The sequence below is a fragment of the Alnus glutinosa genome, chromosome 14 (genome assembly GCF_958979055.1).
Source record: "Alnus glutinosa chromosome 14, dhAlnGlut1.1, whole genome shotgun sequence".
NCBI classification, from domain to species: Eukaryota; Viridiplantae; Streptophyta; class Magnoliopsida; order Fagales; family Betulaceae; genus Alnus; species Alnus glutinosa.
In genome coordinates this window covers 14,386,345-14,413,152 of record NC_084899.1, presented here as the reverse complement: position 1 = coordinate 14,413,152, position 26,808 = coordinate 14,386,345, and the positions used below count along the sequence as shown (strand labels likewise).

Here is a 26,808-nt window from a genome sequence, read left to right as displayed (position 1 = left end):
GGTGCATTAGCCAACCCGAATGGCATCACCAAAAATTCATAGTGGCCATACTGTGTTCGGATCGCTGTCTTCGGCACATCTTTTTCTCACACCTTGAGTTGACGGTATCCCGAAAGAAGATCAATCTTCAAGAATACCGAAGCTCCCTTGAGTTGATGGAACAAGTCGTTGATCCTTGGTAAATGATACTTGTTCTCAATTGTTACTTTATTCAACTTACAGTAATCTATGCATAGTCGCATAGACCCATCATTCTTCTTCACAAATACAATTCTATGGGAACCATATCGCACAATGCCTTGTAAATAGGCTGAGTCTCTGGTACCAAATCAATGGTGAACTCAATTTCCTGATCAGGAGGCAATCCTGTGACTTCTGCGAAAACATCCAAATAGTGATGTACTACCAGAATGTCTTCAAACTTTGACTTAACTTCAGGCTTGGCTAGAACATAAGCCAAATATGTTTGTGCACCTCTCTAACACTTTTAATCGCTTGAACAACATAAAGAAGTGGCAGAGTAGCTCGTATGTGAGACCCGCAAAACTTAAACTCTTTAATGCCATTAAGCCGAAACGTCACTTCCTTCTTACGGCAATCTATATTATCTTTATACTTTGATAGACAATGCATTCTCAGAATGACATCAAAGCCCAACATGCTAAACACTGCGAACTTCGCTGGCAAAGTCTTCCCTTCTATAACAATGTGACAGTTATCTACACATTTCCTACAAGTTACTGCACTACCAACAGGAATGGCCTCACATATCTTTTTTTCTAGTGGTTCAGTGCTCAATTTGTATAGCATTACAAACGTGGATGAAATAAAAGAATGAGTAGCACCTGAATCAAACAAAATGCTAGCAATACTCACAAATAAAGGTATAGTACCTGTGACGACATCGGTAGCATTATCATCAATTTCGACATTACCCAATGTGAGTGAGTAGACTCTGGCTTGTGTGGGTTGCCTAGGCTGATAGTTGCTCGCTTGAGTCCCCTGACTTCTAGTGACTGCCATGGGACATCGCCTGGCAAAGCGGCTAGATTTGTCACACCGATAACATACTCCAAATATGACCATGCACTCCCTAGAGTGTGCTCTCTCGCACTTGTTGCACTATGAAACACTGACACTGACTCGACTCATAGAGGCATTCCTTCTTTTGAAGACTCGAGACTACTACTAGAGGACTCTCTTTGACGGCGCTGGAGGAGGAGATGCTCCAATTGACATCGACTGCTTCCTATTCACATAGTCAGCAGTCGCTTCTTTGATCCCTTGCTCAACAATAGTGGCAGTGTGCACCATTTTAGTGTAACTGGTGATGTGAAGGAAAGCAATCATCTCTTTGATTCTCAGCGTAAGCCGCTGAGAAACCTTTCAACTTTAGTTTACTCATCAGGGATGAGGTATGAAGCATACCTTGACAACTTTAGAAACTCAGCCGAATACTGTTTGACTGATATGCAACAGACGACAAAGGTTTCTCTACAATAACTAGGACGCACATCACCATGGTCCTAGGGCCATAAGCTAGGCTTGCCCGCATGGAATGATCCATATAAGATTTTCTTGTAGGAGCCGAATCGACAAACATGACTTGAGATTGCTTTTTTTGTTGAATTGTTAAGGCGCAGTGAATATGGCAGAGAAATCAATTCATTTGTTTCACCTACGCCCATTATTAGAGCATTCCTAGTAGCCTCACCAAATTTTACTAGCCAAAATAACTAAAAATCACTTTTCTCTATTCTAGTGAGCCACTTTTTTAAAGCACCCTCAGCAGTCTCATCATTTTAACTATTCACTATCACTATTTATTTAAATAATACTTTTTCAGATTTCTTTATTTTTCTCTATTTAATCTTTTTTAAATGTTTGTATTTTCCTAACGGCCATATTTTTTTAAAATTGTTTTGTTTTTCGAAAAAGTTTTATTGTTTATTTTGATAAAATGTATTAATGGTCAAGGCCACATTTAAAAATCTATTTAAATAATTGATATTCGAAAATAATTTCCAGCATTTGAAAAGCTCCCAAATTTTTTTTTATATTGACGACATAAATTTTTAAATGGTTGGATTGTAAAGAAACGAAAAATAAAAAAATAAAAAAAATAAAAAAAAAAATAAAAAAAAAAAAAAAGAAAAGAAAAAGAAAAGAAAAGAAAAGAAGAGAGAGAGAGAGAAATTACATTTTTTTTTTTTTTATGTTTTTTAGTGATTTGGTGAGTAAATAGTACTCACCAAAGTTGATGAGTTCTGTTCACTCACCAAATTTTTTTGATTAAATTGGTAAGGCTGCTGAGAGTAGTTTTGTGTATTTTCACCAAATTGCCTTAGCCTTCAATTTGTGTAGTTAGGTTAGTTTGCGTTAATTACGTGTTTTTATTCGAAACCCCTCGGGTTGGGCATCTCGACTTCAGGGCTGGATTTGTTAGCAGCCGTTTTATAGGGATTAAGATTCTCTACAATTATTTGTTTGAATTTGAGAAAATTTTGGTAGGTGATTGTGAAAAACCACTTATGAAACCCACCTAACCAAATAAAAATTGAGCTGCTCAACGACTTATCCGGTCAAGTAAGTCCCATAAGTGGCCTCTCATAATCACCTGCCCGAATTCTCTCAAGTTTGAGCAAATAATTGTAGAGGATTTTGATCCGTTTTGTAGAGGACAATTGAAGAAGACCAAATTGGAGAGATGAGATAAATGAGGGTAATTTCTATTTTTATGTAATCTTCATGGAGAAGCAACACAACAGAAGCTTGTAAACTCTAGAGAAATTGGAGTGATGAGATAAATACGGTTTAATATGGATGAGGCCGAGGTTAATAATGGAAAGAAAAAGTTCAACACCGAAACTGTTGGATCCATGTGTTTCAAAACATAGGTCCCACGATAGAGACTCGAATTTGAGGTCTGATGGTGCAGGTGAGGGTGGTCTTCAGTGGAAAGTGATAGAATATAATTGGGACGCGCTAACCATTGAGGTCTATTGATTTGGACTTTAATATTTTAGACAATCACGTGGTTTGAAACCAAACAACACTTTTGGTTTGTCAATGAATCATGTTTTGAATCATTCTCTACCGACTTATCTGCTGTAAACGGGCAGTGTTGTGCCATCACAAAGAGAGACAGGGAGATGATTCTTCCATATAGCTTCAACATCAGCCTTTATTTACAAAGTGGTAAGTACCAACCGGATTAAGCAAAAAACCCAGAATACAGATGCTTGATACAATATCATTTAAAGCTTAAAGAAGACTGACACCACATTATATCATTATAGGAAGAAAACAAAATCTACAACAGTTTCTCAATAAATAACAGTTACACCGTACTCGAGACCAAACTAACATCTTAGCCTTCACCACATCCATCAGGTTCTAATCCAGGTCTCTTCCCCTTTCTTCTTTTTTTCACCTCACTTTGGTGTGTTTTAATAGGGAAAAAAAAAAAAAAAAGAACAATAGAGAATAATGATTTCCAGCTTTGGTACAAACACGAAAAGTCCAAATTATGAGAATCAGAGAACAGTACCATAGGTCCTGGTTACCACTCACTCATTTCACCACTTGAGCAACAACAGAAAGGTTCAATGCTAGATTTCATCAATTCCAGAGAACAGTAAAACTCATCAGTCGTCCAACTTTGTGATGACCTGATTGGAATTGGCATTCATATCTGCCATTTCAGTTTGTTTCTCAGCAGAATCACTAGCAAGGGAAGGCTCAGCCTTCAATGCATTTGGCATTTGGTTAATGCTATTACCAGCTGAATTCACTACGCCCCCTTCGACACCAGAGACCTGCATGGTATCCCCATTGGCACAATTATTCTTGTCATCCGTTTCTGGGACGCAATCTTCTTCCTTGCGGAAGACACCATCTAGGCTTGTGACTTCCACCACATTCTGTTGATCCTCAAAATCTGGATTGACTTTGGCAACTTCAGCTGTTATATCATCACCAGCAGCCCCATCAACCGACTCAATAACCATCTTATTTTCCTCAACAACTATTTCGGAAACTCCATTAGGGTTATCTCTACCTGAATGGGAAAGCTGACTATCAGTACCTTCAGAACTATAACCTTGTACTGGTGTTGTCTTCTCTCCCACCGCAGCATCAGGCATATTAGAAGGCAAGCTTTCAGCCATGCACAGCTGCGCGTTCTCATTCTGGGCATCAACATCCATTTGCTGGCCTGCATTTTCATCCTCTGCAGCCTTAGCCAACTCAAGAGCATGATTCTTGGCTGCAATTTCCTCTTGCTTTTGTGCTTGTATTCTGTATTCATCCATGAGGTGTTGTATCCTATCTACCTCTGCCACAAGATCCCCATACCGCCTCTGCAAAGTTCGTTCAAGCTCCTTTTGCTTCTGAACTTCCTCCCACAAACTATTTATCCGGTGTGAAGCTGCTAATTGCTCTTGCTTTTGTAAAGCTTTGAAGCACTCAAGTTCCGTTGCAGCGGTGTCCATCAGCTTGAGGGTTGCTTCAACCTTTGGCCAGATAGCCGTTTTAGCCCGTGTCTGAACAATCATAACACCAATAGTTTAGTAATCTATGAGTTTGACATTAAGTACCATGTCTGTAAAGCAAAAGGCCTATGAGCTAATTTACATATCATTAATGGGAGATAATCCCATGACCTTGATTAAGATATTATATATGAGTTTTGGCACAATATTGTAATAAACTGTTTTCACTTTTTTCCCCGTTGGCACATTGTCCTCAGAGAATAATATTACATACGTTGAAATAGACATTTCTGCCCCAGAGAGTGATAAATTGACAGAAAAAAATTATTGAAACAGAGGACGTCACCGCAAATATACGCACCCATGCATCTACATTTATGTTAAGTTACAATAAAGTTCCAAGGTTTTCAGGGAACCATTTGAAACATATTTCGGCCACAAGTTCACAGCATACAACTACTACAACTGAAACCCTATTTTACCTTTGATGCAAAAACTGCAATAGATTCCTTTTTTTCACTCTTCCGATAAAAGAGAGCATGAGTTAGAATGGGAACATATGAAATTAGCAACTAGTTATAGAAAGAAAATACATTCATTAAGAATTGGCACTAGTATAAAATTATAAAGATTGCCAGTAACAAAGATTTAGCGGCTATCTTACAGGCAACAGCATACCTCATAACCATGTGTGAGAACTTTGACCTTATTCTCAAGGTTTTCTGCCTTAGCTTTATCACCATCCATCTTCTTTTTCACATTTTCAAATTCCTTCTGCAAGGCTGAAAGTTTCTCCATGTTTCCAGCAACACTTGAGAGACCATAAGCATTACGGGTAGGGAAGTACATCAGATCATTTAGGCAAGTTTTGTGTGCTTCAACAAATTCATCAAGGGATTCATTTTCGTGCCCCATTGCCAGACGAAGATACTGAGCCTCTTCCTCTATCATATAATCAGCCTGCTAACAACAATGTTTCTTAGAAGTTTGAGATTTGATCATCACTACATATGTTCATAAGGTGAGGAGTCAAGATAAACTAGAAAGAGTCATCAGGTAAGCATTTTGCAAGCTCAACTGCATAGCATAAGATGAATCTGAAACTGATGCAAAAGGAATATACTCACCTATCTATCTAACAACTGAGTTATCAGAACTTTTCTACACAAACTTCCAAAGTGTGATCAATACATGTTTTGGAGACACCCAAAAGAATATCGAATACAGGTATATTTCATCAAATACACATCTTATCATATAAGAGAGAGATGTCCAATACATTTCCATACGGCTCCTTTGTAGAAGCATCTGTGCTAGATGCTTTTACTAATCCAAACATAAATGATGTTGGTTTCAATTCTAAATCTCGGAAGATGGGGATAGTACCACTGACTCAAACAATGTGCTTCAATTAAAACCAAATACATAAAAACAATGACCAAAAAAAAGAAAAAAAAAATGACCAGAGAAGCAATGATGAAAACAAGAATGTACAATAATATAGCTGAGCTTAAGTCATACCTCTTTCACCTCATCTTCTTCAAAATCATCTATCTCAGGGACATAATCAGAACCATTTGCAGAGCGTTTGATACTTTTCTTTTTCTCCTTGTTCATTTTTTTGTCAAGTGGATACTTTGCGTTATCATGCTCTAGTAAGGTTAAAAGCTCCTTTCTTATCATTTCATCAGCCTGCTCAATGGAAGTAGGAGGAACAAAGGAGCTCTTGTCTTCATCTGCTCTAATTAGAGAATTTCTAATTAGATCCAATGAAGCAACAGGAGGTCTAGGGAGCTCCCTCTGCAGTACTTTCGATCTCTTCCTAAGTAATGCCTGCTGTCTTGCCTCTTCCTCAGCCTTTTCTCTGGCTATCCTATCAGACATATCTTCTTCAATCTTCTCCTCTGGTTCTTCTTTATCTTCTGGAACTGGTTGCATAACTATCCGGTACTCATTCTTTGACTGTGGAAGATTGCCTAGGCCTGAGCGCAAGTTCCTTCTCAAATCAGCTTGTCTTCTTTGATCAAGTTTTGCATTATCATGCATATCCATATCTTCATTAATATGGAGCTCATCCCTGATGGGAGTTCCCTTGGGCGTCATATTAAAAGAATAGCCATCTCTTGATGGTGTCATGCCAGATCTAGGAGTATGACCAACACCTCCAGGAGTTGCTGAAGGAGTCAACATAGGATTTGGTGTTTGGATCTCCCTTTTCTTAGGAGTGACCCCTGAAAAATCAGAAGGGTGCAACTCTGGATTCTCTCCCCCTAATAATGGTGTTTGAGACTCCCTCAACCTGGCCAGATTTTCTGCTTCCATCATAATAGCATCACCCTTACCAGCAGGCGTTCTTTGTGGAGTTCGTAAAGGTGTCATTCCTTGATGTGGTGTCTGGGCATAATTTGCAAGAAGAGCACGTGTTGCACCACTCCCTTCAGCAAGTTCCTCACTCCCAGCAAGAAGATCACTAGCATAACCCATCTTTGCAATTTCCTCCAATTCATGGTCTGAAATCTGGGGTGCAGGAAGCATAAGTTTTGACCTCTTCCTAACTGTTTCTGGATCATTCAACTTGTTAGCTTGCAGTATAGCTGATGGAGCATCCTGCCTCTGTGCAATTTTATTCTTAGCAACATCTTGCTTTCTTAATTGTGTTTCCACATCCATTCTTCTTTTCCCTTCAAGTTCTTCAATTGTGGTCGGGAACTTGGGCTGCTCCACTGGTCTATCCTCATCGGTAACATCAAAAAAGCCTGAAGGAGGCTTCTTCTCAAAGGGAATCTCTGCATTGTAGTCTATTCCCTTTCTCTTCCTCTTGCGTTGCCTATTGTCAATTCCAGCAGCCTTCAGTTCTCTCCTTTTCTGTAAAGAAGCAAGCCTCCTGGCCTCCTCAAGCTGTTTCTCCCTGGCTTTCCTCTTTGCCTTCTTACCTTTGGTGTTGGCTAACCGAGCCCGTGCCTCAGAAAGCATTTCCTTCTCATCCTCATCCATATCCACAGGATCTGGACGTGCAGGCTTTGACTCAGGGTTCGGGTCAATCTCTCCAGGACGCAATTTCCGAGGGTCGTCACCTGGTTCATAGTTCTCATCCTTAGCACAAGCTGCATCAAGGAGTTTCTCGTACCGCTCAAGGCACTGGGATGGAGTACGGCCAACAATTGGGGCAATCGTTCTCCACTGCGTGGGCATGAGTTTTGCAAGATGGAGTAGCTTCTCATCCTCCTCTCTGGTCCACTCAGTCTACAATAATCATGGAGATCAAAATATCAGTTCCTATATGTTCCAAAAAGGAATTGAGAAAATTATAATACAATCCGGCAAGTAAAAACAACTCTAAAATCATAAAATACAATCAAACAAGCAGCTACAATAAATGCACAATGAAGAAATACACAGGTACAAGGCCCCATAGATCAATTTGCTGTTGAGATAACACACAAATCTCACATTTGAACAAACTTTGATGTAGTTAGAAACGATAAGTTCATGACATTGCCATGCTTTTACTGACAAGTACCATTTCTTTAGGTGCGAGGTGATGGAGTCATCATAGCCACACCTATGGGAAGTAATGCTTCTCCACAGCTGCGGGAGGTTCCATGGTAAGCTGTGCTTTGTATTCGAATCATAGTTATATCATTTTGGGTACCTGGATATTATTTGATTCTTGGGCATGGTCCTTTAGTTTCCACTAGACTTGAGCTCACGTAGAAATCAGTTCTCAATATTTTAATTTTTTAATTTGTTCAAGGGGGTATTCGAGTTGGTTATGCATTGAAGCTAAATCTTATTGAGTTTATATTTGAGGTTGGTGTTTCGGTTCTGCAGGTTTTTGAGAGAAGTAGGCGCTCTGTTCATTCAGTAGTTCTCATCAAAGTTGCAATGAGCTGGCTGTTGGACACCACAGAGTCTATTTCAAGCAGAGGGTGCAAAGGAGTTCTTGAAATCCTCTAGGGTGGGGAGCAGAGCTTTTATCGTTCAACATTGTGTGAACAAATTTGATCGCTTCTTGCTAGGCAGTTGTGGCGTATGGAGGGGGACGGAGAGGCTTGGTGGTCATCCCAAAAGGTAGAGGCGGCAGGGGGTGGTCGGGCTTTGCTCAAGAATTGGGAAGTTCAAAGATTTTTTCCAGCCACCCCACAGCGGTGGAAACAGAGCTGTGCAAGCCGAGGAAGCTTTCCATGGGTACCCAACGCATAGTATGGTGGTGCGACCACCTGTGACCGTGATGGGTGTGTCGAGAGAAGCGGTTCCTCTTCTTGTCGAATTCTGCCAGCTAATTATGTTGCTGTTGTGTCGGATGTACGAGGTGCAACAGTTGGGCATATAGTACTGAAGCATATTCCATATTTTACACTGAAGGGGAATGTTGTACAGTTTGTGGTGCAGAGGGAGAGGGTGTAAGAGGCTCAAGGGGCGTCAGGGAAGCTAGCCTCCGTGATGTGTGAGGCCAGCTGGAACATTTCAGAGACAAGTTTGATCGTATTATTGATCGTTTGGATTTGGGTTTGGATCCCTCTAGATCAGAGCTTGAGGTTAGTCCAATGGGGATTGTTGTTGTGGGCCCAAAAGGCAAGGAGCTATCCGATGCTTTAGAATCCAAGTTGATGGGCCAATTGAAGGATGCAGGGTTTACGGGTAAAGGCCCATGTGAGCTTCGGGTCAAACACCAAATCTGGCCCAAAGCTAAACCCACCCTTAAGTGGAGGGTAAAATCACAGGCTGGGGTTTCGAGAGTGGGCTTGGGTGTTGGTGTGGGCTTCACTGATGCAGGCCCAAGCTTCGGCTCTAGTTCCATCTTGCCCAACTCACCTTTGTTCGCTCCACTGGTTAGTCCTGTTGTTTCTGCCACCTAGATGAGAGATTGGGAGGGTTTTCGGGGGGACAATGGAGCGAGACCACTTACGTACGACGTTTTGCAAATCTCACCAGTGGGTAAACAGTCGCAGCCTTTCGTCCACTCTTCAAGCTCAGATTGTGCCAGTGAATAGACAAAGAATGTCGAGTCTAGCTCTGGGTTCCATGCTGCTGGGTTTGATGCAGATGCTGCCAGATTGGGAAGACTATCGGGCTCTAATAGGCCTAGGGATCTTAGTATAAAAGTTGTCGCTAATGCTGAAGTTATGGGTATGGGTAGATTGGCTGCAGTATATGAGGTCTTTGTGTCATAATAGCCCAAAATGCTTAATCGAGACTTGTATGGCATTACGGCAGGGACTAAGCACACATATAGGGCATTGGTGGTAAAAAGTGGTAAAAGGGTTTTGATTTCGGGCTTTGACTTGTTCCCGCTGAAAAAAGCTTCTGAGAAGCTTGGGGGAGGTGGATTAAAGGTTGGTAAGGGGAAAGAACACTCGATCCAATTTAAGGAGAGCAGGCATGATTCAAGTTTAGGAGATCCCAGCTCTTCAAGTGTTTATGAGTCATCTGCCCTGGCTGGGCCAGGTCTGTGTTGTGTGGAAGAGAAGAATCTACCTTGCTTGGAATTGGAATTGTACTCTTGGGAGGAACCCATTCTATGTAAGCCTTTGAACTGTCGTGTCCTTGGTGCGAATGCAAATTTTGATTGTAAAAGGACAACAATTTCAGGTTGGGTCCTGCAGAAGGTGAAGGACTTCCGCAATTATGTGGGTTTATCATCTGAGAGGTTTGAAGAGGACCTTAAGGCTTTGCTTGCAGCCAATGAAGCTAGTCATCAGTAGGAGGAGTGGGCCTCCAATAACAAACCAGACAACAATGGTAAAAGAGAACTATAAAGGTTGTCTCGATCTATCAATTATGATTCTAAAGGCGACAGGAACCAATCAGTTTTTTATGAAGCTTAAGTTGTTATCTTGGAATGTAAGAGGGTTGAATGAGAGGGGACGTGTCTTAGAGTAAAAAATTTGCACTGCGAATGGAAGGCAGATGTTATTTGTCTTCAAGTAACTAAACTTGAGCATATGTCCAGTAGCGTTGTGCGGAACTTGTGGGGTTGCAACCATACAGATTGGTGTTATTTAGATTAAGGGGGGGCATCAGGTGGAATTTTGCTCATGTGGGACAAGAAGGTGGAAAATTTTGAAGTGTGTGTGGGGAAGTACATTGTTGCTTACTCATTTAGAAATATTCGAGATCAATTTTCTTGGATTTCTCCGGGTGTTTATGGGCCTAACACTGCTTGAGATATGGGCTTATTATGGGATGAATTGTTTAGTTTGCTTAGTTGGTGGAGCTTGTTGTGGTGCATTGGTGGAGACTTCAATGTCACTTGTTTTCCTAGTGAGAGAACGGATGAAGCCTGTCGTTATCTAGCTATGGTGGAGTTCTCAGATTTTATTTTTATCAGGGGCTTATGGATATTCCTCTTATAGGCAGTTCTTTTACATGGTCAAACAACCGGGATCCACCCACTTGGTCAAGGATGGATTGATAGATTTCTCGTTTCTTTTGATTGAGAAGCCTAGTTCCTTGAATTGTCCCATAAGAGATTTCCTAGACTGTGCTTAAATCATTTTCCAATTCTTCTTGATTGCCGAGGTTTTCACAGAGGCAGAAGGAACTTCAATTTTGAGAACAAGTGGTTAAAATCAAAGGGTTTCGTGGATAGGGTCAAACAGTGGTGGTCATATCGCTTTCAAGGGTCTCTGAGTTTTATTTTGGCTCACATACTAAAAGTACACAAAGTTCTTCCATCAAGTGGCCAACTCAAATAAAAGAAATAATTCCATTGAATCCTTGTTGATTAATGATGTTGTCTCTTCAGATCATACCAAGATCAAAGAACACATTGTGCATTTTTATGATAGCATGTTTATTGAAGACTTTAGATGGCAACCTAAACTGGACTATCTTTCTTTTGACTATATTGGCCAGGATGCGGCTTGCTAGTTGGAGAGAACCTTTGAGGAAGATTAGGTCCTTGAGGTGGTGAAAAATCTAAACAATGTCAAGGCCACAAGCCCTAACAAGTTTGCTATCGCATTCTTCCAAGCTTGTTGGAATGTTCTTAAAGAATAAATTATGAATGTCCTCCATGATTTCATGTTAGGGGCAAGTTTGAAAGAAGTCTTAATGCTTCATTCATTGCTTTCATTTTGAAGAAATCAGGGGCTATTGATATTAAGGGCGAGTGTTGCAACCATATTGAGAAGCTCCAATGTGATTTCTTATAGGGGGTTAGGTGGAAGAGTTCAAATATCACCTGGTGAGATGATCCAAAGTTTGTATGCTGATCTTTGAGGGAGGGTTGGGAATTAGGAATTTGTTGAGGTTCAATCATGCTCTCTTAGTAAATGGCTTTGGCGCTATGGGCATGAGAGAGAGACTTGGTGAAGAGTGGTGGTGGACTCTAAATATGGAAGTGCATGGGAGGGTAGTGCTGCAATGAGCTTATCAGGGCGTATGGGGTGGGTTTATGGAAGAATATTAGGAGTGGTTGGGGTAAGTTTTGTAGTCATCAAATTTTAGGTGGGATATGGTTGAAAGGTTAGGTTCTGACATAATCTTTGGTGTGGGGATATGGCCCTTTAGGAAGCTTTTCCAATTTTATTTGGTAATGCTTGCACAAAAGATGTTTCTGTTGCAACTCACGTGTAATTTTCTGGAATTTCTATTATGTGGAACATGAGTTTTGCTAGAGTGGCTCATGATTGGGAGATGAAAGCCTTTGCCTCGTTCTTCATGGAATTTTATTCAATGAGAATGAGACGGGAAGGGGAGGACAAGCTGTGGTGGATCCCTTCCAAAAGAGAGTTGTTTGATGTCAAATCTTTCTACAGTGTCATGTGTTGTAATGATGGTTTCATTTTCCATTGGAAAGTGTTTGGTGAACTAAGGTTCCGTTGAGGGTGACCTTTTTTGGTAGGTTGGCAGCCATAAGAAAGATCCTTACCATGAACAATCTCCAAAAACGACACATTTTTGTGGTTGATTGGTGTTGTGTGTAAAAAGAATGGGGAGTCCGTGGACCCTCTTTTGCATCATTGTTATGCTACATGTGCCATTTGGAATGTTTTCTTCAATCGATTTGGGTTGTCTTGGGTCATGCCTCGATGGGTAGTCGATTTGTATGTTTGTTTGTGGACTGCTAGCAACACGGTGCCTTCGTGCCTTTTGTGATGTCTATGGAGAAATATGAATAATAGAAGTTGATACAATCAAATAATAAAAAGAAACAAAATAAAAGATATGGGCTACTTCGAGAGAGCCTTGATCTCCAATACAACTAATAAGGTCTATGTTTGATTATAATTCAACATGTTTATTCATTGGGTAGGATTACATTTAAATAGATGACGGCTAGGTCATAAGACATAACCATTAGGTCTAGCCGTCATAACACAATGCAGGAAAATAAACTAAGAAGGAAATAACTAATGGAAAATACATTCCTTATTAAACTAAATACTTAAGGAAATAAAATATGGAGAATTAAACTCCTTATTCCAGCTGGCTTGGGGTTGCTTGGTGGTTACGGTAGTGCCACCTAGACCTAGGAAAATCTGAACGTATCAGAAGTTTAGAAGACCATGAAAGGACTTTGGAGGAAATTCAGTCTTTATTTTTCAACAAATTAACTTTTGTTTCTCATGATTTTCTCTTCTTTTTTTTCCCCTACTAGCTACGTGACTTATCTTGTATACTTCATGTGAACCTTGGGGCGCTTTACACTTTTAATAATACTTCGATTACTTTTTTTAAAAAAAAAAAGGCTTTCGTCCTATTAGCTTAGTGGGGGAAGCTACAAAAAAATAAATAAATAAATAAAATAAAAATAAAAATTGATAGGGAAGAGATCAATTTTATAGAAAAAGTGTAAGTCGCCCCTTAGTACACTGGAAGTATACAGGAAAAACACCTATCTAGAAATAGAAAAGGGAGTGAGAAAGTCAGAAAAAGAAATATACAAATGATGGACATAAGCTAAAGTCCAACGATACAAAGAGTGATAGAGCAAAGAAAGGATCTCTTCCAAGGATCTTTCCAAGTCTTCAAAACTCCTATTGTTTCTTTCCCACCATAAGCTCCAAAAGATACAAATAGGCGTCATTTTCCAAACAGCAGCACTCCTTGATCTACCAGATGACCACCAACATGCAAGCAAGTCAATAACCCGTCTAGGTATAACCCAAGACATCCCGAAACGACTAAAGAGAGAATTTCACAAAACAGAAGACACGTCGCAGTGGAGAAGAAGATGATCAATAGTTTCCTCGGTCTTCTTACACATGCAGCATCGGTTGATCACGATAACATGCCGTTTCCTAAGGTTGTCCTGGGTGAGTATCTTACCGAACGCCACAGTCCACACAAAGAAAGCAGCCCTAGGAAGAGCTTGAGTACGCCAAACACTTTTCCAAGGAAAGTGACTGCTACCAGCGCTAGTTAAGGAGTAAAAGAAAGACTTGACTTTGAAAACTCCTTTTTTGGAGGGGACCCACCACAAACTGTCTTCATTGTCTCGGTTCACTTTGACTGAGTGAAGCAATTGAAAGAAAGAAACAAACAAATACATCCACCTCCCAATCATGAGCCTCCCTGTTGAAGCTCACATTCCACTGGAATGAGTCACCCAACAGCTCCAGATTATCCGCAACAACAGCGTCCTTAACACGAGCAATGCTAAATAAAGCTAGAAAGGCTACTTTGAGGGTTGTGTCTCCACACCACAAATCATGCCAAAAACTAATCTTGGAGCCATCCCCACAACAAATCTAGTGGAACGAGCGAACGAAATCCAGCCTTTCCTAATGTTTTTCCATACCCCCACCCCAAAGGCACTTGTCGGCTCGAGAGAGCACCAACCGCCCCTAAGGCTGCCATATTTAGAGTCCACCACGACTCTCCACCAAGCATCTCGCTCAGACCCATAACGTCATAGCCATTTGCCTAGAAGGGCTCGATTGAAAGTCCACAAGTTTCTAATACCCAATCTCCCCTTAGAGATCAGAGAGCAAACCTTGTCCTATTTGACCAAGTGATCTTTGAATTCTTCGCCTATCCCTCCCAAAAGAAAGTCTCTTTGAAGCTTCTCAATATGGTTAGCCACACGAATAGGAAAGGAGAAGAGAGACAAGAAATATGTAGGGAGGTTGGAGAGTGTACTCTTGATGAGGGTAACCCTAGCACCCTTGGACAAATACAGCATTTGCCAACTGGCCAAACGACGCTCCATATTAACCACGATATCATCCCAGGTAGATGTAGCCTCATGGCGCGTCCCAAGCGGCATGCCAAGATACTTCAAGGGAAGAGAGGAAGTCGCGCAACCCAAGATAGAAGCCAACTCGACAACATTGTCCACATTGCCAATAGGGACCAAGAGAGATTTCGCCAAATTGACCTTTAAACCAGAGACAGCTTCAAAACAAACTAGGAATACATGCAGGTAACGAAGATAGTCAGGATTAGCCTCACTGAAGACCAAGATGTCATCTGCAAACAACAAGTGAGAAATGTTGATCACGGTAGGCCTAGAACCCACCGAAAAGCCTGAGGTGCAACCACAATCAAAAGCACCAGAGAACATTTTGCTCAAAAAGCTCCATGACAACTATAAACAGGAGGGGAGAAAGCGGATCACCCTGTCTCAGCCCTCCAGAACTATTGAAGAAGCCAGTCGATGAACCATTGACCAAAACAGAGTGATGCGCTGAAGAGATGCAATGAGAAATCCAAGAGACCTATTTATCCCCAAAGCCGCATCTATTCAGCATGTACAATAAGAACTTCCAATTGACGTGGTCGAAACCCTTCCTAATATCCAGTTTGCAAAGGACCCTGGGATACCAGACTTGATACGACTATCCAAGCATTCATTAGCTATGAGGACCGAGTCCAAAATATGTCTACCTTTGACAAAAGAGTTCTGAGGCTCTAAAATAATCTTCTCCAAAATACGGCTCATTCTATTAGCGAGAACTTTAGCAATGATCTTGTAAATACCACTCACCAAGCTAATAGGCCGAAAGTTCACGAGATCGGTTGCCCTGGGGGATTTGGGGATTAAAGCAATGAAAGAGGTGTTGAGGCTTTTCACAAATTTGCTATGAGCATGAAAATCTGTGAAGACCCCCATGACATCAGATTTGATCACATCCTAGCAGTCTTGGAAAAAAGCCAAGGGGAAGCCATCAGGACCAGGAGCCTTGTCTCGATTCATAGATTTCACCACCTCTAAGACCTCCCTTTCCTCAAAAGGAAGCTCCAACAGAGCGGCCTCCTCCAAGGATAAGGAGTTGAAAGCAATGCCATCCAACTTGGGCCTCCAGTTGTATTGCTCAGAAAAAAGAGACTCATAGAATTGAACAATCTGGTCTCTCATGGCCGGATGATCAAAAGTGACTGAGCCATTAACAGACAAGAATTCTATGGAGTTGGATCTTCTGTTCGAGTTAGCGATCTGATGAAAGAACTTAGTGCATTTGTCGCCCGCTTTAAGCCAAAGGACCCTGGATTTTTGTCTCTAGCTAATTTCTCCTTGTAGAATAATTCTTTCCAGATCACTAGCAATCGAGTTTCTCCTCAAAAGATCTTTGGAGTCTAAGCCTCTCTCTTCCTTAAGTCTGTCAAGCGCGCACAATTCTTCAAGACTAGCCAGTTTAAGGGATTCCACATTTCCAAACACCTGTTTGTTCCAAGATTTGAGATCAACCTTTAAAGCCTTCAATTTTTGAGCAAGGACAAAGCTAGGGGATCCTTGAAAGGAGTAAGACTCCCACCAAAGCCTCACCCTCTCCATGAAGCTGTCTTCTTGAAGCCACATATTCTCAAACTTAAAAGGTCTTTTCCCTCTAAGAATGCCACCGCAAACAAGGAGGATGGGGAAGTGGTCAGAGCACAAGCAGGGAACCCTCTTTTGGATGAGACCAGGATATTTAGCTTCCCAATCCAGAGACTAGAAATCTGTCAAGCCTAGACCGAGAGGAGAGATTGGACCAAGTGAACGACCCTCCTGCAAGGGGAAGATCCATGAGACCATGTTATAAGATAAAGGCCGAGAATTCCGTCATCGCAGAAGAAATACGAGCGGCTCCTAAACGCTCACAGGGAAAGCGAATGACATTGAAATCACCACCAATGCACCAAGGGAGATCCCACAAACTGAGCAAACCAGGCAATTCATCCCATAAACTCCTACGAAGAGGATCAAGGTTAGGGCCATAAACCCCAGTAAAAGCCCAAGCGAAGTTATCTGCACAATTTCTAAAGCTAAAAGCCACAACGTATTCCCCCACATGCGCCTCAAATTTTTCCACAACCCTCCTATCCCACATCAATAAGATACCACCAGAAGCCCCGCTAGAAGGAAGACAACACCAATCCACAAACTGACAACCCCACAAGCTTGTCACAATACAGTTAGAGATAAGTTCTAAGTTGGTTTCTTCCAAACAAATGATGTCAACCTTCCACTATCTATGGCGGTTCTTGATTTCCAACCGCTTGCTTCTTTGATTCAGCCCTCTAACATTCCAAGAGATCAACCTTGGATTCATGAGGAACCACTAAGAGCCCCCCTCTTGTTCCGGCCACGAGAGACACTGTCGCTATGAGTATCATAGTTGATAGAGCAAAAGAGACCATTAATTTCACTAACACCTTTTTTATCCACCTTCGAACTGGAGCACTTCCCTTGATCTTCATGCTTAGACAGCAAATCTGAAAACAGGGGCATAATATTATAATTAGAACCATCACAAGAGAGGCCCACAGAGTACCAGGAATCCTCTAACATCGGCAAAAGCCAGTCCGGAGAGCTCTTCCAAATCTTCCGCTTGGGCTTGGATGGAGGGTAGCAAGCCAGAGGGGTGGGATAGACCTCAACGGGGAAATCCAACTCTAAGCCACCAGCCACCGAGAGGGAGGGAGAGGGGGGGGAGGGGGAGGGGGTGGGGGGGGAGAGGGGGGGGTGGGCTGCCTCCTCAGGGATCAGGGCAAGAGGGAGAGGGTTAGGGCCAGGTAAAGCAGTAGCAGCACCGAAAAACCCAAAGGGGAGGGGGAGAGCCATCAAAGGCAAGTGAGAATCCTTGACCAAGGGTGGTGACCTGAGCTGGAGCCTGAGAGACACGGCCATCAGTGCCTCGAACGGAGAGAAGAGGTGATGTAGACGCGCCAAAGGGAAGACCACCGGAGAAGCAAGGGGAGGCAACACTGAGGGGACCGGTGCTAAACAGGGAGCACAACTGGCTGGGGACGCCAAACCGAAGAGAGGTTCTGGAGAAGGAATTTCCAGAGAAGAGCCGTCTGAGCCTGGAAGAGAAGAGTCCGGCCAAGGTGACTTGGGCGCACGACCGGCTGGGGGCAGAGAAGTTGAAGATGGTTTTGGAAAAGATTATCTCCAAGCCTCAGAATGCCTTCATCAGAGGTAGACATATTCTAGACTCCATACTCATTGCTAATGAATGCCTTGACAGCCGGATCAAATCTGGGGAACTAGTTGTGCTTTGCAAATTAGATATTGTAATGGCTTATGATCATGCCAATTGTGATTTTTTGCTGTATTTCCTAAGGAGATGCGGCTTTGGGAGGAATTGAATAATTGGATAGCACATTGTATTTCTTGACAACTTGATCTTGTTGACCCAGGCACAAAACATGCACCATTTCACAAGTGTTTTTTAATTTTGGAGAATGGCACTCCGACGGGATTGTTTAGTAGTTCACATGGCTTGGAATAGATGCATGAACCTTTGTTGTTTGTTACCATTATGGAGGAATCAAGTAAAATGATCTCAACTACAGCGAACATGGGGTTTTTTGTCATGCTTGTCTATGGGATCTAGAAATATTGGTGTGCTTACCATATCCCACTTTTTGTTTGCAAATGACACCATGATTTTCTGCAAGGCAAAACTTGATCACCTTCGTTACTTGTGTTGTATGTTCTTATGTTTCGAAGCTGTCTTAGGTTTGAGGATTAATATGCTCAACCAAAATCAGTCTCTATTCGCAATGTTAATAATGTTCATGAGCTGGCTAGTATAATGTTCATGAGCTCCCATAATACTAGCCAGCTCATGAACATTAGTCTCTTTTCTCTTTGTCTATGAAGTATCTAGGTCTTCCATCAGGAGTATCTTTTAAGAACAAATCGATTTGGGATGGCATTGTAGATAAGATAGAGCGTTGTTTGACTAGTTGCAAGATGATGTACTTGTCAAAGGGTGTAAGGATTATTTTGATTAAGAGCACTCAATCTAGTCTGCCCACTTATTTTGTCTCTTTTTCCTCTCCTTGCTAGTGTGGCCAATTGCATAGAGAAGTTACAATGAGACTTCTAGTTGGGTGGTGTTACTTATTCGAAAAAGAGACTTCTTGTTGGCCGGTGTTGGTGAGTTCAAATTTCACTTGGTTAAGATCTGCTCGCCGAACTCTTAAGGGTTATGTGACAAGCTATAAAGTTAGTACCACATTGGTTCTTTACTCGGTTCGATTCAGCTTTATAAGCAATTTTAGGGGGCTCCAAATGAATTTGACTAGTCATTTTGGAATGATAATACAGATGTGACTAGCGTTTTTTCTGAGTCATTACAAATGGTATCAGAGTAACCTGGTAACTCTATGTGGCGCTGAAGCGCAGTATGACATGGGCCCTAACGAGAACGTAAGGGATTTAAATAGGAGAGATTGTGGCACCCTAGAAAGTTAGTCTCACAATGGTTCCTTACTAGGTGAGATGTGAGACCAGACTTCATAAGTGATTCTAGGAAGCTCTAAATGTAACTTGAATAGTCATTTGGAGTGATAGTGTATATGTAGCTAGCGTTTCCCCAAGTCTAACTAGGGGTTCAAAATTTACTTTAATTCAACAAAGCTCTATTTGGAAAGTGGTTATGGTGCTATGTACATGAGAGAGAGGCTCTGTAAAGGGTGGTTGTGAATTTTAAATATGGCAGCTCGTGGGGAGGTGGTATGCGAACAATGTCCAAGGGATGCATGGGGTGGGTCTATGGAAAAACATCAGGAGGTTCTAAGGGTGAGTTTTGTAGTCATACTAGATGTGAAGTAACAACTCCAAGACTAGATTTAGACATGAGTTGTGGCATGGAGATCAAATCCTTAGGTAGCCTTATTGGAATTATTTAGATTTGCTCATTTTAAGGATGCTTCTGCAGCCGATCATTTGGAATTTTCCAATAATCGTCATCAGTGGAACATTAAGTTTACAAGAGCAACGCATGATTCAAGCTTTGTTGGGTCCCTTCCAAGAGAGTTTTATTCGATGTCAAATCATCCTACAATGTCTTAATTCCCCAGGATAGTAATCCTTTCCCTAGAAGGAGTATTTGGCAGAATAAGGTTCTATTGAGAGTAACGTTATTTGCTTAGACGGCAACGTTGGGGAAGATTCTCACTATAGATAACCTGAGGAGGCGGTATAATATGGTGGTAGATTGGTGTTACATTTGTAAAAAGTGGGGAATCCGTTGAACATCTCTTGCTCCATTGTTAGATTGCTTGTACTTTATGGAATACCATTTTTAGCCTCTTTGGGATAGATGAAGAGTTGTAGATCTCTTCCCTTGTTGGAGAGGGCAGTTTGGCCGTTTTCATTGTGTAGCAATGTGGCAGATTGTTTCGACTTGATTAAATATGGTGGATATGGAAAAAAATAAATAAAATAAAAATCGTAATTTTGAAGACAGTGAGAGGACAATGGTAGACTTAAAGACCTTTTTTTTTCTCAATACCCTCTACTATTGACTGCTTTCATTTTTCTAGCTTTCATGATTTTCTAGATATTTATTATTTTTCTTGTTAGGGGTTTCTCTTATATACTTCCTGTGTATTTGGATTGTGCCTTTGTGTTTTTTATTAAATTCTATTTACTTATCAAAAAAGAGATAACACATACAAAATAAAACCAATTCCAAATCTCATGTGTGGATAAGTGGCTAAACGCTCCCGAAAAGCAAGTTTAAAGACAAAAATGTTTTAAAATTATAGTCCAACTTTGATGCAAGGCCAAATCAATACCCTCAATAGGCCGCTTTTGTTGCTACTAAGTCCAAATCATACCCTTAGTAGGCCGCTTTTGTTGCTACTGAGTCTTAGTTTTGAGTTTCTTTATGTTAGGAAGATGCTGGATTCAATTTTTGCTCTTTTTTTTTATGAATAATAATTTATTAAAAAGCGTAAAGCGCCTCTAAGTAAACAAGTAATTTACACAAAGGCTCCAACCCAAGCCCTCAAACCCAAATCCCACAAAACAGCGAAACCCAAAACCCCTCAATGCCCTCAGCGCTAGACAGCCTGAGACTTGCCTTTACCCCGGCTAGAGGAAGCACCCTTCGCCTAGTAATTAATGGAGCATTCTAAATTTAGAAGCTCCCTTCTGCCTTTAACCTTCTAAGGGGTGGGCACTAGGTTAAAGGTCCCTCTACCCTCAAATCAGAAGCCCAAGGACCTCTTGAATCCAACCCAGAGATAACTAAAGGAGCGGATGGAAGGACCAAACCTGAAGTTACCGTGCTCAAACCCATGATTGCCAGCAACCGGGGGTTAAGAAATCCATGCCTAAGAAAACTTATCGCCAGTTTTTTTTTTTTTTTTTTTTTGGGGGGGGGGGGGGGGGGGGGGGGGGGTGGGGCATCATTGTGCCATGCCATCACAAGAGAGGAAGAGGCCAAAATATGAGATTCCGGCATTATCTAAAGGGGAACCGACGATGAGCTTGCATCTACGGTGCCACCAGGGCCCTTCAAAATCACTATCGTGGGAAGAACCTCCAACAAAGCCTCTGTCAAAGTCTCCAACGTCCCTAGGACCAGACCAACTGCTGATGTAATCTCCAATAAATCCTCCGACAACACCATCGATGACACTAGAGCCGAGTCAGGCCTAACCCTAATACTGGGGCTAGGCTTACGAGGTCTTAGACTTACAATTGGGCTTGTGTGCTCGCCAAAAGCCCCATTGGGCACATGACTCAGCCCAAATTTCAGCCCAAACCGCACCAACCCAACCCAAAACGATGCCCTAAACAGTCTCCAATGAGTACACCCAAGGGTTGATCAAGTGTTTGCATAGATGTCTCCTCAACCCAAAGAAGGAGGTCCTCTCATGGCTTCGAAGAGAGCCATAACCTTGCTCAACTTCCCAAAAAATCTACTTGATCCCTGCCCGTCACGACCTTCCGGCAACAAAATGAACCCTGTTCGACATCCCACAACTTGAGCAGCCACCTCCAAAAAACTCCCGGCCTTGTTGCCTCCCCTCTTGATGGTGACGACATTAGAAGCATCCAGGGTTGTTTTGATGAACTCCTCAGCTCCAGTACTCTAAAGCACCTCTTCAACTGTCTCGATCAACCAAGCTTCACACCTCGGGCCCAAGGAGACAACCCCAGCAAAACCTTTCCTCCTTTCCTCTGGCTGGAGCTTCAGCTTACCTATCTCCACCAAAAAGGAGGACTTGGCCTCCACAAAGAAGCGGTTCTCTATACCCAACCTCATGCACCCTACCCAAAAGAAGAATGCTTCATCGCCGAAGAAGAAGAACACCCAGACCCAACCCCTAGCAGCGAAGAAACCTTCCCAATCTAAACAGAACGGACCAAAGTCGCTCCTCCACTGCAAAAGCTCAAACCTTGCAAATCGGCCAAGCATTGATATGACGAAACTAAGCAAAACCCTAGCATGACGCGCTTACACGCACCACCGCTAGGGTAGAAAGAGAAAATGATAGCCGAGAGTAGAGGAGAGAGAAGAGAGCTTTTTTAGTCCTAGCATAAGATGCTGGATTCAAATTACTAATGTTTCCTTTAAATTTAAGAGCCAAGGGTATTATTGTAAATTTTAGAATTCTGGATATGGCTGAACTTTTGAGCCATAGGGTCTTATTTTAGTTTTGTAATGTTATTGACTTATTATTTGTGAGTTTACAAGTTATGTAGTTAAGGCTTGGTAGCCAAAACCCAAGAAGTAGTTGTGTGTACTATGTATAGCCAAGGATTGTGTAACTTTATGAGAATTTTCAGCAAAGATTGCTCTTGAGGATTGTGTGATGCAACCCTATCAAATATGCGATGCCAAGGAACCATATTTCTCAAGCTCAAGTAAATCCATTCTTTCACATTCATACTTTCCTTTGAATTTTCTAGCATTTCCTATCAAACTTCAGCCAAGACTCGATCAAAATTTGGACCTATTCTTACCCTGAAATCCTCTAAATCTTTAAAATCCTAAGCCACCTATCCTTCAAAAAGCTCCCAAACAACAATAAAAAAAAAAATCGCCATTCCCAGGTTACTGTTCAGCTCAGGAACAACCAGCCAAACCCTATGTTTTCATCTTGGTTTTATCTCTAAATCATACCCTTCCTTTGCACCATTAGAAATCCTATATTCTCTAATATTTTCCAGCCTTTTCCCACAAAAACCCTAGCCCTAGCTATCCCAAAACCCTGAAAAAACCTTAGCTGCCAAATAAACCCTAAGTATCCTAAAGGTCCTATATTGCTGCTGTCCTATGTAGGATTTTGATATCAGATCCGAAAATACTGTCCCAAATTTTTGGTGAATTGTGACGAATAGCCAAATTATCATGTAATGAGGATAAAGAGGTATTGTTTGATTATGGGCTTCTCAAATTAGATGATTTGGAAAAGGATGATGTTAATATCTCTCTTCTTTTGGCTCTAAGGCGTATTCTTACTACATCTAAATAAGAGGATGGAGATGGCAGGAATAGCTCTATACTCCCCACTTTGGTTTGTTGTGTAGATCAAGCTAAAAAACTTATTATTGACTGTGGAAGATGTTGAAAAGTCATGTCAACATCCACCATTAAACACCTCAAGCTTCCAGCCAAACCACATTCGCAACCATTCATTGTGGTTGGATACAGTATATATCAAACGGTAACTAAGTCTTGTTCCTATTAGATGTGGTGCAATTTGTTTTTCTATAGACTACTCACACATCTTACTTGGTCAGGTTAAAATATTCCAATGTTCAGCATTGTGCAAGGGAAAATATATACTTTCTTCTTCAACAGTAAGGAAATTGTTTTGAAGCCCATGAGTGCAGAGAAGATGAAAAATTATCTAGCACTACCAAAGACTGCTGCTGAAAAGATGCCAAGTGATGTAGCTGAAAACTAAATCAGCAAGAACAGAAAGAGAGAAAATGTACGCTGAGGGCCGAATACCAAACTAGCAAGATGGAAGTCCAAGACAGGACTTAAACTTGCTTGGCAAAGAGAAATTTCATCCAGGGAGCAAAGAATTAGAGGTTAAAAATGTTTGGATCATCAATGAATTTGATGAATCAGCTGCTGACTAGCCCCCTATAGTGCATATAGTGGAGAAGCCTAATTCCATAGTGCTTCATATGGATTGAGCTAAGGCTATGTCACCTACGATTGATCCTATAATAGATTTTTTTTTTCCTCTCTCTTGAAGAATGTACTGCTCCATTTGGATGTTAACTTATCACCGTGGTTGCCTCCAAGAAAGAAGAGCAAACAACTTGAACTTCAGATGTATACTATGGTAAAGATGCAATTGATGATATGTGAAATTTAATTGTCAAACGCTTAAAAGCTCATCCTTCTCCAACTAGGGGAGAATCAAGCAGACAGATTATATGAATATGGGGCCAATTTGCCTCTATTGGTGTTTATGGAGGGAATGGAACAATAAGAGCTTTGAGGATTTGGAAAGTACCTTGGAGGAGATTTTATCCTCGTTTTACCAAACGTTGTACTTTTGGACTTCAGCTTATGTGCACCCTTTGTCGTTTAGTTTCGATAACTTTCTTGCTCGCTTTTCTCATTCTATTTAGGTGTTTCCTTTGTATATTCCCATTGTACTAAGTTGTACCTTACGCTTTTAATGAGATTGATTTCTTACTTATCAACAAAAAAAAAAAAAAAAAAATGGGCTGTACTATTGGTCCATTGGGTCATATTTTGGTTGGTTATGTTACTTGAGTTTTTATTTAGGTTTAGGCATTATGACTCCTATACAAATGGATGTAACGGTTTCTTCTTCTTTTTTTTATAAGTAAGAGCATTGTAATAAAAAGCGAAAGGCACCCCTAAAGTACACTGGAAGTATACACAAGGACACCAAAGACAAGCAAGAAAAAGGATGACAGGACAAAGACTAAAAAAAAAAAAAAAACCACTACCCACAAGGCAGCCTAAACACCCAACAACACTACTTTCTATTGCCTTTGCCATGACTAGACCCCTCATAATTAATAGAACAGTTCAAATTATACAGTTCCCTCCGGCCTTTAGGCTTAGAAACAGAGCCTGCCTTTGAAAGAGGGAAAGGGACCCAAGATAACCCATCCAGCATCTGAGGGAAAGACCACGCGCCCATTAGAAACATAGCAATAGCTGCATCATCCCTAGCCTTCTGATCCTGAGGATAAACAACATCACCCACCCACGGATAATCATCACCCTCCTAATGGATGTAACGGTTTCTAATCAATGAATAATGGGTTTATGAAATTTTTCAGCAAACACGACTCTTGAGGATTGTGAAATGTAAACTCTATCCAAAGTGCGATGCTGAGAAACCATAGATGTGATGCTTAGGTTTACCTTTAAATTCTTAAGCAATTTCCCATCAAATTCCAGCCAAGACCAGATCTAAATTTGAACCCACCCTTTCCCTAATCTTTAAAACCCAAAATCACCCACCCTCAAACAGTTTCCCAACATAACCACAAAAGGCCAAAACATCCTCAGATGTTACTCACAGCCCAGGATCATCCACCCAAATCCAAGTTTTCGCCTTTGTTTCATCTCCAAATCCTACCCTTCCTTACACCACTAGAAACCCCAAAATTCACTAGAATTTTGAAGCATTTTCCCACCAAAACACTATCCTAGCTATCCCAAAAACCTACCAACCTCTTCTGCCAAATAAAACCTCACTAGCCTAAATTTCTGCATGTTTAATATTTTTTTTATACATAATTGAAATATCATTAAAAAGCAAAGGGCGCAATCTAGGTACACAGGAAATATGCAAGAAAAAAGCTTTAGCTAGAAGGAGAAAAAAGAACAAGAAAGTCATGAAAACTAAGCAAACAAGGAAAGACAGACACAATTGTCCAAAGGTATAAAAGAAAAAAGACTTAAGTTCCACTACTGTCCTTTCGTGGTCCTAAAACTTATATTATTTCTTTCCTTCCAAAGACACACAAAAGACAAGAAGGCACCATCTTTCACATTGCTGCAAGCTGAATGCTACCAAAAGTCCCCCTCCAAAAGCAAAGTATACTTTTCGTCTAGGCATACCCCAACACAGCTCAATACGACTGAAATTATGATTCCATAAGGCACAAGCAACCTCACAATGGAGAAGAAGATGATCCGCATGTTACTTTTTTTTTAACCAAAAACATTAAACATACTCAAAACACAATATACTCAAGACCCAAACACAAATCGAATACACAGCACCAAGAAAATCAAATAACTCATCACATTGTACTCTTTTCCAGACGGAGTTACAGCACAAGAAATAAGAACACATGCAAAGCAAACAATCATAATCCTATTCTCTCCCTCACTCTTGTCAACCAAACTGACTCTGACTTTCTACAATAACATCACCATGAACATAAATCAACGTAACCCAAAAAACAAACATATGCGGGATTTGAATTTTCTCGAACCTTTTCCCTGAATTTTCTGAGCAACCAAACAAAAGAAAAAAAGAAAACAGTAAATACCTTTTTAATGGAGGGGTCGAGCCACTCGTACCAGCGAGCCTTGCACTGCTTAGCGGACTTGCGAACGAGGAGAGAGGAGATCCGCGCCCACTGGTTCTTCCCATATTTCATGACCGCCGCCTTGAGGATCTCATCCTCGGTGTTCTTCCACACGCCTCCCTTTATCATTATCCTCATCTTGATGCCTTTTTTTAATTGCTCCTCTCCTTCTCTAGTGTTCTAGGGTTTTGAAGAAGAAGAAGAAGAAGATGAAGACGGTAGATGGAAATGGAAAAAGAGGGGGAAAAGATAAGAGAAGCAATGATCGTACGAAACTCTGTTTCAGAATGGGGACACAGTCCGGAGTAACAAACAAATCCTACACTCGAAAGCACGCAGGAAAGCACGAGGCTTTGCTCCTAAATAGAATGAGCAATCAAGGCCCACAAGAAACAGATCGAAAACCCTAGCTCTTGTTTCCGCTTTCGGTTTGAGCTGCAAGGTGTAGCCGTCAGTCTCTCAATTTTCATTCTGTGTTTGGTTGCTGGGAAAGCGTAGGAAATGTAAGAGAAAAATCCGAAGAGTCGATTTCATTCTGTGTCTATTTCGACCTGATTGTTAGCTTTCTTCGGAGCTGCGATTTTCCGTAGAAAA

General features: G+C 41.2%; 2 protein-coding genes across 2 annotated transcripts; both read right to left on the bottom strand.

The window, feature by feature from the left end:
* Window positions 1-259: 259 nt before the first annotated feature.
* On the bottom strand, window positions 260-1,314 carry LOC133856727 (uncharacterized). The gene is made up of 4 exons (XM_062291777.1): window positions 1,190-1,314; window positions 894-1,045; window positions 486-845; window positions 260-375 (listed from the first exon to the last, which is right to left on the bottom strand). Exons 1-4 carry the CDS (start codon window positions 1,312-1,314, stop codon window positions 260-262), a joined length of 753 nt encoding a protein of 250 aa, XP_062147761.1.
* A 1,942-nt stretch (window positions 1,315-3,256) lies between these two features.
* LOC133857077 (cell division cycle 5-like protein) lies at window positions 3,257-26,808 on the bottom strand. Its single transcript, XM_062292195.1, has 4 exons — window positions 26,176-26,808; window positions 6,015-7,736; window positions 5,172-5,453; window positions 3,257-4,544 (listed from the first exon to the last, which is right to left on the bottom strand). Exons 1-4 carry the CDS (start codon window positions 26,350-26,352, stop codon window positions 3,648-3,650), a joined length of 3,078 nt encoding a protein of 1,025 aa, XP_062148179.1. The 5' UTR covers window positions 26,353-26,808; the 3' UTR covers window positions 3,257-3,647.

Coding starts and splice junctions, on each gene's coding strand:
- LOC133856727 (XM_062291777.1), bottom strand. CDS start 1,314: ATGGTGCACACTGCCACTATTGTTGAGCAAGGGATCAAAGAAGCGACT. Junction 1,046..1,189: donor CCGTCAAAGAGAGTCCTCTA/GTAGTAGTCTCG, acceptor TGACAAATCTAG/CCGCTTTGCCAGGCGATGTC. Junction 376..485: donor TGTTGTTCAAGCGATTAAAA/GTGTTAGAGAGG, acceptor ATGTTTTCGCAG/AAGTCACAGGATTGCCTCCT.
- LOC133857077 (XM_062292195.1), bottom strand. CDS start 26,352: ATGAGGATAATGATAAAGGGAGGCGTGTGGAAGAACACCGAGGATGAG. Junction 7,737..26,175: donor TCGACCCCTCCATTAAAAAG/GTATTTACTGTT, acceptor TGATTATTGTAG/ACTGAGTGGACCAGAGAGGA. Junction 5,454..6,014: donor AAGAAGATGAGGTGAAAGAG/GTATGACTTAAG, acceptor TGTTGTTAGCAG/GCTGATTATATGATAGAGGA.